Here is an 18,413-nt window from a genome sequence, read left to right as displayed (position 1 = left end):
ACTTAGATCTCTTGTAAAACTCTGTTCAAATTTTCTGTAAAGTATCCCATTCCTTCTCCGTGTGATACATTCCTTGTTGTTCAATAAATACAAAATGATACTCTTGCCAGGCAGTGGTGGCGCACACCTTTAGTCCCAGCACTCGGGAGGCAGAGGCAGGTGGATTTCTGAGTTTGAGGCCAGCCTGGTCTACAGAGTGAGTTCCAGGACAGCCAGAGCTACACAGAGAAACACTGTCTTGAAAAACCAAAAAAAAAAAAAAAAGAAAAGCAAACATCAGCTTAAAGGGACATAGAGATGGGAGTTCCTCCAGTAACTACTGTCCTGCAGGTGACATGTGCCTACCACTCATTCTGCAAGAGATCAGTGTGGCCAACTCATCTGACCACCGATGGTTAAGAAAGCAAAACCGGTACACTGTTGTGGAAACAGCCGCTTCAAACACAAAACAAGAAAATAAAAGGAACACACATTGCACCGGGAGCAGTCACCCCTCTGGAATTTTAAACACAGCTCGGTTTCCACAGATGGAAATAAAGGACACAGAGACTTTAAAAGGGCAAAGACAGAAGGAGCCCCAAGACAGTATGTGTGGTGGGGGCTGTCTTGTGGGCTGGGATGGCACCACCCCAACCCTGACTCAGGGTCCCCTGGTATAGTCTAGCTGGTCTTGAACCCTCTGAGCCCCACTAGGGCTAGAAGGGCAAGTGTGCACAATGAAGCTTAAACTTCTTGGGTACATGTCATGGAAATGGCTCAGTGGGCCTGGATTCCATCCCCAGCACCCTCTAAATGGAGCGAGCCAGTGCACGCTTACCATCCTGGCTCTTGGGCTATGCAGGCAGAGGATCAGGTGCATCTTTAGCTATATAGTGACTTCACAGCCAGCCTGGACTGTTAAAGACCCTGTCTCAAAACAAACCAACCAATCAGCAGGTAAATGCTGAGGCTTGTGAAAGCTTCAGGTGCCACCAAGGGCATCGGTAACTGATTCCTCTATAACTCCTAGTTAGTTCCTGGTGAAAAAGCAAAGCTCAGTGCCTAGTGATCAGTGAAGTGGATTCTCCGGGCGCAGAGAGAAGTGCACCTGACCTCTGCTCTGCACAGGCTGGCGAGAACATCTGGGCTCCTAGGTTTCTACAAACTTGGCCTCTGAGATTAGTGGGTTTCATTGTGCTGGACCCCAGGCGGGTATGAAAGTGGAGCTCTGCCAGCCTCTGAAACTCTAGAGGGTCCCTTCACTGTACAGACATCACCAGTGGTGCTGTCACCTCCTCAACGACCTGGACCTCAGAGAAGTTAGTCCAGATTGCAGTAATGGCAGGTTGAAGAGAAGCTTGGGAACTGATTGGTAACTCTGCTGGAGACCGTTAATCTGGTAAATGATTAGAGACTGACCAAAGGCCATAAACCGGGATGCTGAGAGAATGTCTGCTTCAAGCTCACCTCACTTCTGGAAATTCAGTGGGGGGTGGGAAGGTAATCTCGCCTCCCACACATAGGGAAAAGCTAGCCCAGGTAAGGTGGGGCCAGCTTGCCATCCCCTTAGAGGCCAGAGCTCTTAAAAGTCCCCTTCAGCTACATCCTAAATTCAAGGATAGCCTGGAACATAGCAAAACCCTGTCTCAAAACAAAGAGCTAAGAAGAGCTGACTGCAGAATTGTTTAACCAATCTAAACCAGTCAAAACCAGTAAGCCTACCGATCAATAAAAAGTACTTAACCAATAAGCAGACAGCTTAACATACAGCTCAAAGTATTTGTGTAGCTTGTTCAAGGGTCTGGCTTTGAATGCTGGAGCTGTAAGTTCATTTACGAATGAATGACTAGTTATCTGCTAAACATCTGATTATGAAAACAATCCATTTTCCAGAGAACAGACAGAAAACAATTCTTCTATTAAATGGAGAACTGAGGCTATAAAGTACAGGGAGATGACTCAGCCAAAGAGCAAACCTGCCAGCCTGAGTGCAAGCCCCATAACCTACGTAAAAGAGGAGGAGGAAACAGACAACGGAAAAAAAGCATTCGTGTAGCCATGCTTAGCCCTCAGGTCCAGGATGCCTGCGTGTCACTCCCAAGTGTCTGACCCAACAGATCCAAGCAGCCACCTTGTGCTCCAGGCTCCTGAGCGGTGGGCACCATCCCAGATCTCCTAAGAGGAAGGTTAACCTGAAGTCACAGCAAATGTCAGCTACTGGTATCCGGAAGAGTGGGTGCAGGACTATATAAACAAACAGGACACAGTCCTGCAAGCTTTTTGTTTCGTCTGGGATTTTGTTGTTGTTGTTGTTGTTTTGAGTCAGTACCTCGATATGTAGCCCTGGATGTCTTGGAACTTGCTCTGTAGACCAGACTGGCCTCAAACTCACAGAAATCCACCTGCCTCTGCCTCCCAAGGGCTGAGACTGAAGGCGTGTGCCACCACTCAGGCTGTTCTGAGCTAGGAGCTCTTGCAGACCAGGCTGGCCACAAACTCCCTGTGCAGCTGAGGAAGGTCTTGAGTCCAGGATCTTCTTGCCTCTATCTCCTAAATATGCTCTACCACACTGGCTTTTTTTTTTTTTACTTTATTTTTAAATTTTATTTTGTATCTATGTGTCTATGTAAGCATCCTGTGTGAGGAGGAAGGGAGGACAACTCGTCAGTTCTCTGCTTCCAAAAAGGGAATCTTTGGGATCAAACACAGGTCAGCAGGCTCGAGGGCTAAGGTCTATCCACAGAGACATCTTGCTCTCTCTCACACACATTTACACACACATACACACCACACCACACACATACTCACACACCCACACACCCCCACACACACCCACACACACATACCACACACATTCACTCTCATACATGCTCAATTACACACACACACACACATGCTCACACACTCACACACACACTCATTCATACACTGACTCTCACACACTCACACATGCTCACATTCACACTCACAGGCACACACACACACACACACACACTTTTTGAAGTGGTTTCTTGCTAGATAGTTGGTTCTATCCTCTAATATGTAATCCTCCTGCCTCAACTCCCAAATGCTGAGATTAAGGGCTTGTGTTACCACACTGAACTACATATTCCTTCAAAATAATGGTAGCTATAATACACGAAAGAAGAGATGGCATCACAAGGCCACATATGACAATTCCACAAATATGTATCTGCTGACGTTTTTTCCATTGTGTCTAGAGATTCCACAATGTTCTTAAATGCCAGTCTAATTTAACTGCAGAATGCTTCGACAAACAGCGTCTGTCTGCAGATTCTCCTGACAGAGCCTCCGACTGCCAGGCCTGTGGTTAAGAGCACTGGCTGCTCTTGTGGAGGAGCTGGGCTCACTTCCCAGCACCCACGGGGCTCAGTCTGTGACTTCTGTTCCAAGGATCCAATACCTTCTTCTGACCTCACTGGGCGCCAGGAACACAGGTAGGCAAAATACTCTTACACACACACACACACAGAGTTTTGAAACGAAGGCTTCTCTGTGTAGCCCTGGCTGCCCAGGAACTCATGCTATAGACCAGGCTGGCCTCAAACTCAGAAATCCACCTGCCTCTGCCTCCCCAGTGCTGGGATTAAAAGCGTGTGCCATCTGGCATAAAAGAAATAAGTCTTTAAAAAAAAATTAAAGTACACGATTTAGGAGAAGACATAACAGATTGCAAAAACAGATTAATAATGAATAAATGAGATAATCCATTTACAAGCTAGCAAAGGCACATAACAGTCCTTATCTATCAGCTAAGCAGACATTAACGTACGTGTGTGTGTGTGTGTGTGTGTGTGTGTGTGTGTGTGTGTGCAGATGAAACACAGTGCTCTGTATATGAAAGGTAGGTCTGCAGCACTGAGCTGCACCTCTGGTCCCTTACTGGTTAACTCTAGGAAAGCACTCACCATTGGGCTGCACTCCCAGCCCTGGCCACCTCTATTATTTCCCAGGTAGTGCTATTCCTTTCTCCCTTGCACTTCCTGCATGCTTGCCTTCTTTATGTCTGATGAAGTAGGCAACGACATCCCTGTCCTGGAGGAGCAGCCATCTTCATGTGAGGTAGGGTGTGAGAAAAACCAGCAAGCAAGCAATTCCATACACCACCTCATGGTGCAGTGGGGCAGGGTTAGCGGGCCGTGTGGTTGGCATGCACATAGTCCTGGTTCTGTCTTAGTGCTTCTCCATCTTCCCAAAGTCTAGATATGGTTGAGCACTATGCAGAAAGAGTAATGTAAGCGATTAGGGAGGGCTTGGAGGTTAAGAGCGATGGCATGGGAAGTGGATCTCTGATTCGAGACCAGTCTGGTCTACATAGTGAGTTCCAGGACACCCAGGGCTACATACACAGAAAAATCCTGTTGCAAAAAACAAAACATCGCAAAGCAAGAAAAGGTGAAAAGGGAGAGGCATTTTAAGTGTGGCAGATGGGAAAGTCTGCTGGGAGAAGGAATCGTTCCTAAGGAGTGGGCTTTCTCAGGAAGGAAGCCTGTACAAAGGCCCTGAGGCCAGCGAACCCAGCCATGGACCACACAGCAGGAGGAGAGGGAAGGGTGGGTCTCTGATAGGCTGTCCATCTTCTGACTCACTTCTGAAACAGAATGGATACTTGCTACAAAGAGGAGAGCAGTTTCTGTTTGGGGAGATGGTTAAAGTGCTAAACCCTGTGAGCAGAGAAGTGGGAGCCCTAAACAGGAAGAGAGACCTGTGCAAAGACAACGGCAGGTCAGAGGCAGGACAGCAGGCCTGGGCAAGGTCAGAGGCAGGACAGCAGACCTGGGCTGCCTCTGGATCCCAGGTATGAATTTTATCTTTATACTAGGTGGTATTGTTTTCTTCCGAGCCCCAGGGCTCTGTCTCACTGCTTCCTAGCTGTTTCACAAAATAAAATGCCTTGCTGGGTGTGGTGGCGAACACCTTTAATCCCGGCCCTTGGCCCTCGACCCTCGGCCCTCAGGAGATAGAGGCAGTCAAATCTCTGAGTTTGAGGCCAGCAAAGGTCTACAGATTTGTAGGACAGCTAAGTAGTGAAACCCTATCCTTAATGGCCACTCCAGCAGAGAATGTTGTCAACCTTAGGTCTCCAACCTTGGAGCTGTGGACAGACGCTTGGTTCAGCTAATTCAATGTGTGGAAAGCCTAACAAGGGAAGCTTTTAGAATGTCCACTGACAAGACGCCAGCTCTGATGAGATGGCTCAGCAGGTAAAGAGATCAACTCCTGAACGTTGTCTTCTGACCACTGCACGCATCACAACAGGAATTAAGTGGACTCATGTGGCACACGAACCTACGATGCACGCGCTGGCCTTGAATGTCTGACTGCGGGCCTCCTCCTTCCATGGGCACCATCCCAGCTGGCTCTAATTTTGTTTATTTTATATTTATTTTGATATGTATGAGTATTTTGCCTGAATTCATATATCCATACCACATGTATGTTTTGTGCCCAAAAAGGCCAAAAGAGACTCATGGATCCCTCAGAACTGGAGTTGGAGATGGTTATGAACCACCATGTGGGCCACGGGAACCAAACTGGGTCCTCGGCTAGTGCCCTTAACCAATGAACCCTCTCTCCAGCCCCTGTTTGTTTTTGAAACAGGGTCTCACTATGCCACCCTGACTGGTCTGGTACTCCTTATGTAGACCAGGCTGGTCTTGAACTCACAGAGATCCACCTGCTTCCTCTACGGCTCAATTGTTTAAGGTGTGCTTGTTAGGACAGGGTCTCACTATGCAGCCCTGGAGCCTGGGACTCATTGTGTGGCACATGTAGTCATTTAATTTGCAGAAAACTTTTTGCCCTGCCCCCTCCCACCCACCCCCCACCTCCCCCCAGTGCTGGGAGCACAGGTGTGAGCCACCACACCTCACTCCTTGTGTCTCTCAGCTGGGAGAACATTTTTGTCTTTGGTCCATCCCATGGGGTAGGACACATCAATATGCATTACCGATTTCCTCTCCTGCTTCAGCTCCTGAACGTAACGCATCAGGTCCACCGTGATCTGTGACGTCATGTTCTCGGAGATGACCTCGTGTTGCCCGGCGTAGTCGTTCATCTCATTCAGGGTGGAAAGAAACGCTTTACACGCCGTGTACCTGAGGGCAGATCACACCGGCTCCTTCTCAGACAAGCCCACCCCCACCCTCACATGATTTACTTGAGGAAATAGTAATTAAAATCAGTCTGCTCTGCATCTGCCTCCCAGAGGAACTTGCCGGTTCATTACACAACAGCTCAGAATTAATTACAACCCAAACCCAGCCACAGGTTCTCTGTGAAATGTAGCCTCTGCCTCTGTTTATTCTCAGACCAGAGATGGCCCCAAACCCACCCACCCGTGTCCATAAAGTACACCAGGCCCCTGGACCTACTACATCAAAGACGGTACTTCCACCACGCACAAGGAAGGACCCATCACTGCTGACTGAGACACACATGGCTCTTGGCTGGATGAGCAGGTGAAGTAGGGCTTCTGGTGATACAGAAGGGAGCCCAGACTCTAGGGCAGTGGTTCTCAATCTGTGGGTCGTGACCTCTTAGGGGGTTGTCAAAAGACCCTTTTACAGGGGTCACACATCAGATAGTCTGCATATCAGATATTTACATTACAATCCATAACAGTAGCAAAATATAGTTACAAAGTAGCAATGAAATTGTTTTATATTTGGGGGTCACCACAACAGGAGGAACTGCGTGAAAGGTCATAGCACTGGGAAGATTGAGAACCACTGCTCCAGGGCTTACCCCCAACACTGCCCGTGAATGCTTGCAAGACCTCCTACAAGTTTCCCTAATTAGTGTAATGGAAACAGTCTAGAGTGAGTCCAGTGGCCCAGGGTCCAGGTTCTCATTGTGTCCCCCAGGTTCATGGACAGACAGGAAGGTGGGATGGTACGTATATGACAAAATGCAGTTCTTTCCTGCCCCCTTCACAACACCAGCTACACACACATCTCAACACCCATGTGCCAGCAATGGACGTACTTGTACTCTTCTTCTTCCTTCGAGTTCTTCTTGGGTTGGTATTTCTTTGAAAGATTCCTAAGATGAAAATGAAGATGTATCACCTTATTTGGAAATACACAGAAGAATCAGGAATGACAGATGATGCATTCGCCTTAGTAGTTTTTTTTTTTTTTAAAGTCATAAAGTTGCACAATTAAAGCCCAATCGTGGGGCTCTTACCAGTGGGTAAGGGCAGCTTGCTGCCAAGCGTGATGGTCTGAGTTTGATTCCCCAGGATCCACATGGTGGAAGAAAAGAGCGGACTCCACAAAGTTGTGATGTCTGTACATTGTGGTATACACACACTCACACAAGTATCATATACAGTAATAAATAAAAAAATGTTTAAAAATCATGAGTCCAATAAATGACAGGTTATACATACACTTAAGCCTATAGACTACTCTTCTATAGAAGTGTGCATATGTACCAGACTTACCTAATAAACACATTTAAAAAGCAACATTTTCTGTACACGTTTGTTTTGGGGGGGGCAAAAAGGAGAAGGAGTTCATACTGAAAGACCCTCCATCTGTCTCTAGGAGGCAATGTAGGTCGGTCACTCCAGAGCCGTGTGTGTGTGTGTGTGTGTGTGTGTGTGTGTGTGTGTGTGTGTGTATAAGCGGGGTAAGCAGGGGTGTGTGTGTGTAAGCGGGGTAGGTAGGGCTGAGTTCAGCGACAGACTCTTCTGTGTAGGGGTGCAGTGAGCACTGAAGAGCCCGTGGCTGCCTTCCTGATATTTTTAGTGTGCAGTTTTAAATAGAAACCACTCTTTTTTTTAATCATAACTTATAAATTGGAAATTGCATTTCTAAGCTCACACCTCACATAAAAATTCTCAAACTGTGGTTTAAAAAAAAAAAACAACAACCCACAAACATTTGCCAGGTGGTGGTGGCCCAAGCCTTTAGGTGGATCTCTGTGAGTTTGAGGCTAGCCTGGTCTACAGATTGAGTTCTAGGACAGATAGGGCTACACAGAGAAACTCTGTCTCAAAACAACAACAACACCTCGAAGCAAGCAAACGAACAAAATTAAATCCACATTTTCTTTTTAGCTTCTAGCCCTGGACATAAAATAATTTAAACGTTAAATGGAATAGAAGGTAGCTGAGCCTGACTAGATGCGGGAAATGTTACTTTATAAGGGCTGGCAAGAAGGCTCTCTCAGTGGATAACTTGGTCTCTAGGCCAGGTAACATGAGTTTGATCCCCAGAACTAGTTCCCATAGGATGCCCTCTGATTAATTTAATTAATTAACTAATTAACTAATTAAAAATAAAATAAAATTTAAAGGCTTGTTCTGTGTGGTCCAGACAGGCCTAGAATTTGAGTTGATCCCCCTGCCTCAGTCTCCTGAGTGCTGGGATTATAGGCCTGTCCCATCATGTCCAGCTAAAAAAGGTACTATTCCTAGAATTCAGTATATAGTCAGGCTGGCCTCATATCCACAGAGATCTAATCGCTGGAACTAAAGATGTATGCTACCATGGCAACCACAGATGTCCTTTTACCATCAATTCCTAAACAAGATCCAAGACCTGTCATGGGGGATAGTCTGTTAAGTTCCTTTGTAGCCCTGGCTGGCCTGGAACACTTTACACCTGACCTAATGTAACCCAGGCTAGTCCCACACTCACAGAAATGCCCCCCACATCTTTGCCTTCCAAATTGCTGGGATTAAAAGCATGCGCCACCATGCTCCTGCCTCCCACTTTTTAGCAAAGTGTGTGGTCTGTGCTGTAGTCATACCCAAGCCCCCACAAACACACATAGAGACTTAGAGGCCAGCAAGAGTCCTCTTCTCTGACTCTGTGCCTTGTCTCCTTGAGGCAGAATCCGGGGCCAGGCTGGCAGCCAGCAAGCTCTGGTAACCTTCAAGTCTCCACTCCTTGCAGCTCAGAATTACTGACATAAATGGCCATGACCAGCTATTTCTGTGGGTGCTAGGGATTTGAACTTATATCCTTATGTTTGACCAACAGACACTCTTACCCACTGAGGCATCCCCAAAGCCCCGAGTCCAAGGTCCTTTCTCTATAAACCCTTCCCAGCCTCTTCCCCCAGGGACAGGATTTCTAGCCTTCTATTAAGCTTTTTTTCTTTTTCTTTGCTTCTTTCTTTGTTTCTTTTTTAAAACACATATGCAGGGAATCCCTCAGAACACCACCTTTACATTACATTTTTAGAATCTGCTAAGGAACCCAGTGTGTTTTCTATAGTCAACCAGCTCTTTGGGTAGAATAACAAGCAGAGAAGAGGAAAATATTGAGGCTGCTGGCTCAGATCTGGCTAACCCTGTGAACCGCAGGGGACTTTTACAGCAGATACTTGGGCCCTGAACCAGAATGTCTAGGGTGGAGCTTAGGAATGCTTGGATCTGTTCTTTTATTTTTCTGAACAGCTATCATGAGATATCTGAATCAGGGTGGTAGAAGGTGAAGGGTGCTCCTCCCGAAAACGGAAGGCATCAAATAGAAGGTGACCAGGAATCTGGCCAGAGCAAGTCCTGTAATCCCAGCTACTTATGAGGCTGAGGCTGTAGATCCGAAGTTCAAAGCCTGCCTGGACTATAGAGTCAGCTCAAAGCCAGCAGGTGCTTTTATGGCCTTAAAATACACACAGACACACACACAGACACACACAGACACACGAGAGAGAGAGAGAGAGAGAGAGAGAGAGAGAGAGAGAGAGAGAGAGAGAGAGAAGTTTGCATTATCAGACAATAAGGAAATGAAGCAGGATGCTCACCTCGGTCCCCACACCTTGGAAAGGTGTTTCTGGGAACAGCAGAGATGGAAGATGTTGGAGGTAACTCAGAATGCCGCTGATTCCACCCAGCTGGCCACATAAAGGTAAATAAGGCCACTGCCCTGAGTCAGTTCAGACAGAAGCAAACTGAACAGAGAGAGGACACATTCAGGGACAGGGGACCTGCCCTGACAATATCCACATTGTCTCTTCCCATCTGTGGACTCCGAGGACCTGGGCTTGTCTGTGGTCTCACTCCTCAGGTCTCAAGCTGTGCACATAAACCTAGGGTTTCCATGGAAGCATCCCTCTTCTCCTGAATAACCCTGCCCACAGCCCAAAACGCCTAGGAGTGTCGGGACAGACGATAGCTCGCAATCCCTAAGTTGGACCCTTCCTCAGCTGATTCTCAGAGGCAGCTGTGTCCAGCCTCCAGGAAGAGCAAACTCAACAGGTCAGCACCAGAAAGAACCAGAATAAAAAGACGGGAATATCGTAGGGGACAGTCACTTCCAGGGCCACTGGCACTCTCGATGAATGTGCTAGCATCACTGTGCAACAAGCATGCTGGGAGTCAGCCAGAAGACTTCCAGCCTCATCTCGTTTGGTCCTTGTGACCAGCAATCCTCATGGTCAACGTAACTAGATTTAGAATTAGTGTGGATGTATACCTCTCGGTGTGTCTGGGAAGGCTTTTCCAGAGAGGTTTATCTGAGGAGGGAGGATACACCCTGTGTGGGTCAGCACCATCCACGAGCTGGGGTCTCAGACTGAATAATGAGGAGGTAGTAAGTAGCATTCACCTCTTTGCTTCCTGACTACACTCACCATGGAAGCAGCTGCCTCAAGCTCCAGCCACCATGCCGACTGCGTCCCCCTAAAACTGTAAGCCAGAGCAAACCCTTCCTTGTTTAACATGCTGGTATTTGGTCAGCAGGGTGAGAAAGGTAACTCACCAACTTTAGAAGGCAGAACTTCTCACCACTCACATTTTACAGTTGTTCCCAGGGAACAATACTTCTCACCATTCACATTTTACAGTTGTTCCCAGGGAACAATACGCCCCAAATCACCCAGCTGTAAAGGGAAGCAGGCACAGGCTCACTCCCCCGCACGGAGGACCCAGGAGGTGAGCTCAGCCGATTCATCAAACTGCCCCAGGTCAAGCACACGCAATGTGAAAAGATTTGTCAAACACTGTCAGAAGTGAGTAAGGGAGATGAAGAGAAGGAGGGAAGACCCAGCCTGGAGAAAAATGAAAACACACAAGAAAAATAAACAACTCATCCCCACAAGAGTATTTCACATTACAGACGAACTGTATGGGACGGACAAGACCTGTAATGTCAGACTCAGGAAGTGAACTCTGGGTAAAAATCACAGCAGTGGCCACTGAATAAACACACCCAGCTTTATCTAATTTAACAAGAAAGGAGCAAGATAATCACAGTGCCAAAACTGGGACATAATTAAAGAGCATGTTCAGCATCCAGGCAGAGTGTGGATGCGTGGTCACACTACACGGATTTACTCAGAAAAGGCAAAGTTGCCCACAAGGAAATGTTCTGACTGGCTCCAGACTTTCCCAGAGAGTCTATTCAGCAGTCAAGTTTAAAGGAAAAAGGCATGACCAGCGGAAGAGTCCAGGCTCAGGCTCACAAGGCTTTTAGGCATCTGCCCTTGGAAGAACTTTGGAAATTTAATCAGAAGGAAATGGGGAGTTGCCAAGGAACTAATGTGGCTGCTTCATAGAAAGCCAGCAGACGGTGGGACAGCAAGCTGACTTAACTGGTAATGATCAGGGCAAGAGACATCAGTGTCCTGCACCCAGAGGTAGCATACAGCCAACAAGAAGTGGATGGACCCTGGGTCAGTATGTACAGTGGTGTGGATGGTGTGTCCTGATGGGTTGGTGAGGAGAGCCCTGGAGCTCCTGTCCTAAGGTGGGGAGGGTCACACATTCCCAGGAGAAGTGGAAAGGTCAGGGGTCAGGCAGGTGTGGAGGCTGGCATTGTTTAGAAATTCTTAGGAGTTTAGGTAAGCTGTTTCTAGAGTCTGGGAGAGGAACAGCTGGAGAGATTCGGCTGGGGTGAGTTATTGCTCCATCCACAGGAGCTAAAACCAGACACAGCTAGGGTCAAGGAGAAAGTGCAGACTGAGATGGGAAAGAAACAGGAACTGGACGCTGGATACAGCAGCACTGAGAGCAAGGATAAAATCTGTGAGGTGAGAGGAACCCAAGAGACTGTCATTTGGTCTCCAGGGGAGAAGGATGCTTCCTAGGAGGACAAAGGAGCGCTCTCAAATCCACTATAGTTACAGACAGACCTCCACGGTACCCAGACAGAGCAACAGGATCCAGCGAAAGAGAAACAAAGACACAAACCTACCCTGACCGTGACTAGGCTCGCTCTTTTGCTCTTGCTCCCTCTCTCCCTCTCCCTCTCCCTCTCCCTCTCCCTCTCTCTCTCTCTCTCTCTCTCTCTCTCTCTCTCTCTCCTTCCCTCCTCCCCTCCATCCCTCACTCCTTGGAGTCAGTTCTTTCTTTCCAACGACTCAGATTCACAGAGATCCACCTGGCTCTCAAGTGCTGAGCCATGAATGGCAACAGATCTGGACTAACGTGTGAAGTAACCATTTGCTAGTGAGACCCAGCCTCTTGCAGGGCTTGAGAAACAACTGATCTGGACCCAGCCAGCAGAGAACATACTTTCTTGGTTTCTGTAGCCCAGTTATGCAATGTAAACAAATGTGCCCTGCTGAGAACGGCCCATAGCTCACACTGAGATGCTTCTTTAAACAAAAGCAATCACAGCTCAGGATAACTTTGAACTTCTGATTCTCCTGACTCCACCATCAGGTGCTGAGATGTACCCCAAACATGTAGTGCTGGGGACGGAACCCAGCGCTCCATGTGACTTAGACAGGCCGGCTCCCAGCTAACCCACACCCCCAGCCCTGTATCAACAACTTAAAAATATCTCATGTCCCAAACCAAGTTCTCAGATAATCTTAAAGGGTAGGGAAAGCACATGCACTTCCTGCCAGGACAGGGAATATTATACAGACGCTTGTCCCATTCCTTTCAAACAGCTGCCTTCGAGGAACTAAAATGTCCCAAGGAATTCCATGCTGGGGCTAAAAGAGCAAAAGCTGGGCTGGACGAGGCCAGCAAATTGGCTCAGTGGGTAATGGTGCTAAGTCTGGTGACCCAAGTTTGAACCCTGGAACATGCATAAAGGTGGAAGGAGAAAACCGACTCTACAGAGTTGTCTTTGACCTCTGATTTGTGGTGTGGCATGTGCACGCATACATAAACCCACACATATACACATCCCAAACCCACCACTCTACACGCATACCACACACTCATGCACACACATACACCATACACACTATACACACACCACATACACATCACACACACATACATTCCACATGCTGCACACTACATATACACACACACAAACACTTCCTCCACTCCCCATATACACTTCACACAAACACTTCACACATACATATATTCTGTACCCCCATACACACTTCACAAATACAAAACACACACTCCTCATACACACTTCACACACACACACCACACACAAACACTTCATACATATACATACTCCATACACACCCCATACACACTTTACACATACAAAACACACACATACACATATACTTCCCATAAACACATACTCCACACACATCCCATACACACCACACACACCTATACACACACTAATGGCATTGTGATGATGCAAACTTCTGACAACTTACCATCATCATGCAGGACACACTAGTGTCACATCACAGACCAGTGAGGAATCAAGACTGCCTAGCCTGTACACCTCGCTTTATATTTAAATAACCTCTCAGGACCCAAGGACAGACTTGGGAGGCCTCTATATCTCTTCCCAATGTGGCTACACTGAGTGAATCTCCTTTCTCTGCTTTTTACTTCAACTTCTCTCTTTAGTGGGTGTGTTGGGAACAAGTGCCTGGAATTAGCTAAAATCTCCTTTAGAACAGTTCTTTTCAAATTCTGCTCCCTGGGACCACTCCCACTGCAAACACTAACTAGTTCCGGTCTTATTAAAGCCAGGCGGAGTTTTACTCTGTGATCACAGTCCTGATCCTACAACGACGGAAGAAAGGGGCTCAGATATGCACTAGTGAGGGTGTGCTGGGCTGGCGAGATGGCTCAGTAAATAAAGACAGTGCCAAGCCTGACGAGGACCTGAGTTCAATCCCGGAGCCCGAATGGTGGAAGGAACCAATTCCCGGGAGTGGCCTCTGACCTCATATGATGTAGCAGTAGCATGTCCACCTCCTCCACACACAAGGTAAATAAACAATGTAATTAAAAATTTAAAAGAAAAAAAAAAAGGACCAGCAAGAATGGGAACATCCAGCTTCGTAGTGACAGCAGACCAGAGAAGCCTTGGAGACCCACACAACAAAACAATAAACAGCAATGAAAATATACCCAAATGACCACAGTGCGGACGAAGCTCACAACCAATGGAGAGCAAAGGAAGTCAGACTCTTAAAGGATTACAGACAGGGCTCACATCCGAGGGAAATGCACAGCAGGCTCTGTGGAGCCAAGCCACTTGGCAGGATCGAGGCTCCTGGGGAGGCCAGGCCAATTGAGAGCCCTATATGTGGGGGTCCCCTACAAATGCGTATTTCAACGTGAAATTTACTGGTAGCCAAGTGTCTCCAATTTTTTTTGTTTGTTTGTTTGTTTTTGTTTTTCGAGACAGGGTTTCTCTGTGTAGCCTGGCTGTCCTGGAACTCACTCTGTAGACCAGGCTGGCCTCAAACTCAGAAATCCGCCTGCCTCGGCCTCCCAAGTGCTGGGATTAAAGGCGTGTGCCACCACCGCCTGGCTCCAAAATTTAAAAAAAAAAAAATCATGAAAAGAAAACAAAAACAGGGATGGAGAGATGGCTCAATGGTTAAGAGCACTGGCTATTTTTCCAGACTACCTAGGTTCAAATCCCAGAACCCACATGGCAGCTCACAACTGTCTAATCTAGTTCCAGGGGATCTGACACTCTCACATACATAGGCAGATAACCAATGTAAATAAAATAAAAAAAATTAAAAATGAACAACAACAAAAAAACCAAAACCCTGAGCCTAGAGGCTAGGTGCAGAGGGTGGGGCGAGGGTAGGGATTACCCAGAGGCACAAGACCCGGGTGTCACTGGGGAGTGCCGCCAAATAAACCAGAACACAGCACAGCAAAAGAAAACACAACAAAACACCTAAAAGAACTCAGTACCTAAAAGCAGGGACTGAGTCCAGAGAGATGGCACACATCTGTAATCCCAGCACTCAGGAGGTGGAGGCAGGGGAGGCAGGAGCTCAAGGCCAGCCTCCACTACATAGGGAGTTCAAGACCTTGCGTCAGACATGAAAATCGAACAAACCTAAGTTAACAGCCTTTTTTTTTTTTTTAAAGTTTTGCTCTCATAAAAATTAATTTTCTATATTAAAAACAGCTATTTCCAATGACATATTACTTTATAAGAAAAGATCTCTGTCTCTTTCTCTCTGTCTCTGTCTCTGACACACACACACACACACACACACACACACACACACCACACACAGTGAAATGAGAACAGAAACTGTTCTTGCTTCTGGCAGGCAAGATGGGGGTGGGGGTGGGGGGCTTGCTGCCAAGCTTGATGGTCTGAGTTCAATTCCCAGGACTCACTCACACCATAGAAGGAGAGAAAACGAACTCCTTGGGTTGTATTCCAACTCCACACAAGCACCCCGGCACACACTCCACTGCCCTATAAATAAATAAATGTAATAAGAATCTTAATAAAAAGAGAAATAAACCCTTTGTGTGTGCGGCACCCCAGCCGGCTCTCCGGGCTGCCTTACCTGAGTTGCTTGGCATAGCTGAGCTCAATCTCTGTCCTCTCCTTGACAAACTTGATATATTTCTCAAGAATATCGATTCCCCACTGTGTATGTTTTTCCAAGTTGTCAAACTGATCCTGTTTGAAAAAAGAGAGAGGGAAGTTTATTGTCTCTTTCTATGGCTTCCAGTTCCAGGGAGCCACCCTCTCCATCACTCACTGGTCCAAGACAGCAGCTCTAGCATTTTCCATGATGACACTGAGGATGGGGGTGTCTGTTCAGAGCTTTACATCAACATTACCAAATTTGGTTTGCGCATGGTCCAGAGTTAACATCCCTGCCCTCTCCTCCTCTTAGACACACTGCTTCTTATATATAATTAATGTTCCATTACAAAGGAAAATGTCTCAGATGCTGACAGGTGAGGCACGCACGCACACGCACGCACACACACACACACACACACACACACACACACACACACACACGAGCACTCTAGGGAAGAAGAGAAGGCTCAGTAGTTAAGAGCACTTGCTGCTCTTGCAGAGGGCCAGAGTTTGCTTCCCAGCACCCATGTCAGGCAGCCCATAGGTTTAACACTAGCTCCTGGATATCAGAAACCCTTCCTAGACTCCTTAAGTACCCTCAGGCACATGTGCGCACACATACTCAATAAAATAAAAAATAATTTCCTATATTTGTTTTACGTACGTGGGTGCTTTGCCTGTGTATACATAAGTGTACCAAGTGTGTGACTGGTGCCAGTGCAAACCAGAAGAAGGTCTCAGGTCCCTGGATCCATAGCTAATGAACTGTCATATGGGTGCTGGGAACTGAACCCTGCTCCTCTGGAAAAGCAGCCAGTGCTTTTAACTGCTGGGCTATCTCTCTAGTTTTCCTCTCTCCTTTTTTTGTTGAGACAGGGTCTCACTATGTAGTCTTGGCTGGCTTGGAACTTGATATGTGACCAGAGGCTTGGAACTCACAGAGATCCTCCTGCTTTCGCCTCAGGGATGCTGGACTTAATGACAGGTACCCCACCCTGCATCTTTTTTTTTTTTTTAAAAAAAGATTTTATTTATTTATTTTATACATACATGTGCTCTCTTTGTATACATGCCTGTGTGCCAGCAGGTCCCATCACAGATGGCTGTGAGCCACCAGGTGGTTACTAGGAATTGAACTCAGGACCTTGAGAAGAGCAGACAGTGCTCTTAACTGCTGAGACATCTCTCCAGCCCCCCCCCCTTTTCTAAAGAACCAGCTGCTTGAATTTGGAGAGTGGAAAGGGTAGGGGTACAGTTATCACTTTTGCTTTTCTTCAAGTGAGTAAAATAGATCAGCATAGACTTTGCTACACTGTGTCCCACAAACAAAAAGACAATGGGACCCAGGGAACCAAAACTGAGCAGGGCTAGACTACACCTTGTGCAGAGGCTGGGTGTTTCTGCTTTGAAGAGGGAGATAGGTAGGTGTGCCAGCCAGTGCAGATGCCTGGTTGTGGAGACAGCTGGGAGTCACATGGGTTTGTTCCCTTGAGTGCAGGTGAGAGCACCAGGGAATGGGCAGGGGTGATGAAACTGGAGAGAGAGTAGGATCGGATTATCCAAGGCCTTCAATACACAGAGAAGGAGCTTGGACCCTCGAGAAAGCACAGGCTGCTCTTACAAGAGCATGACCACAGATCTGCTTGGAATCATGGGAGACCGAGGCCTGGAGACTGTCCTAACAGTCTGAAATGAGAGCAGGAGGAGGACGCCATTCTGACACTTGGCAAATGCTACTGTAAGTGACAGATTGGGCTGCAGAGTCTGAGGGAGCTGTGAGCAAGGGGGAAGGGCTCCAGGGTGAGCTCGGGTCTGCTTCCTGCACGTAAAGAAATAGTCCACACAGGGGAGGAAGACTCCGTGCAGCTTGCAGCTTGGCCATGTGAATAAAGGGTTTGGTATGCACAGCAGAGCCTGCAAGCACAGATGGACTGAGCTCACAGGAGGATGTCGGGAAGTGGATGGGTCTGAAGCTACAGATCCGAGTGCCAGGGGATGGGTAGCTCTACAGGAACAGCAGGGAGGACTGGCCCAGGAAGTGGAGCCAGAGAGCGGTGGAACAGAGCCAGAGAATGCATTAGAGCATCCCAGGAAGAGTTTCGAGCCAGGTCAGATGGGAGGCACGCTGCTGCCTCAGAGGGAACCTCAGGAGAGTGAGGGTCTGGCCAGCTCCAGGACTTCACTGACACAGGCCGCCAACCGTCTCAACGGCTCTGCTAGGCATCTCTAGCATGCCCAGGAACCCCTGGCTTGTTTTTCTAAAACATGCAAGGTCGTAAGACATGCAATCTATAGCTGGCACGCTTCAGGCATTCTTTCCAGCCCCATCCCTGAGCTAGGACTGCCATTGGCACAGCACTGGAGCTGTAGATCAGTTGGTAGAGTGCTTGCTTAGTGCACAGACAGCCCTGGGTTCCATCGCTAACCCCTCATGAACTGTGTGTGGCCCCCAGCCCTATCAATTCAGCACTCAGAAAGTAGAGGCAGGAGGATCAGAAGCTTAAGGTCCTCCTCAGCTATATAGCAAAATTGAAAACAGCCTGGTCTACGTAAGACACCATGGTGAGCTCAGACAGCTCAATGGTTAGCTCGGATACAGCTCTTGCAGAACAGGAGTTCTGTTCGCAGTATCCACTTTCTTTGTCCTGTGTAACTCCAACTCCAGGGGATCTTAGGTTTCTGACTTCCACAGACACTTATGTGGTCAAATCTGCACTCAGGAAC

General features: G+C 47.5%; 1 protein-coding gene across 7 annotated transcripts in view; it reads right to left on the bottom strand.

The window, feature by feature from the left end:
• Fnbp1 (formin binding protein 1) overlaps window positions 1-18,413 on the bottom strand; it is a 116,484-nt gene that overhangs the window by 63,314 nt on the left and 34,757 nt on the right. For all 7 annotated transcript variants that reach the window (XM_028757093.1, XM_028757096.1, XM_028757097.1 and 4 more), the window contains exons 2-4: window positions 15,664-15,779; window positions 6,988-7,044; window positions 5,951-6,098 (exon numbers count right to left, since the gene is read on the bottom strand). In XM_028757093.1, coding sequence (XP_028612926.1) covers window positions 5,951-6,098; window positions 6,988-7,044; window positions 15,664-15,779 — 321 coding nt within the window. The remainder of the gene's footprint in view (window positions 1-5,950; window positions 6,099-6,987; window positions 7,045-15,663; window positions 15,780-18,413) is intronic.

The sequence above is a fragment of the Grammomys surdaster genome, unplaced genomic scaffold (genome assembly GCF_004785775.1).
Source record: "Grammomys surdaster isolate TR1022 unplaced genomic scaffold, NIH_TR_1.0 126133, whole genome shotgun sequence".
In the NCBI taxonomy this organism is placed as follows: Eukaryota; Metazoa; Chordata; class Mammalia; order Rodentia; family Muridae; genus Grammomys; species Grammomys surdaster.
This window is presented reverse-complemented; position numbering and strand designations above follow the sequence as displayed.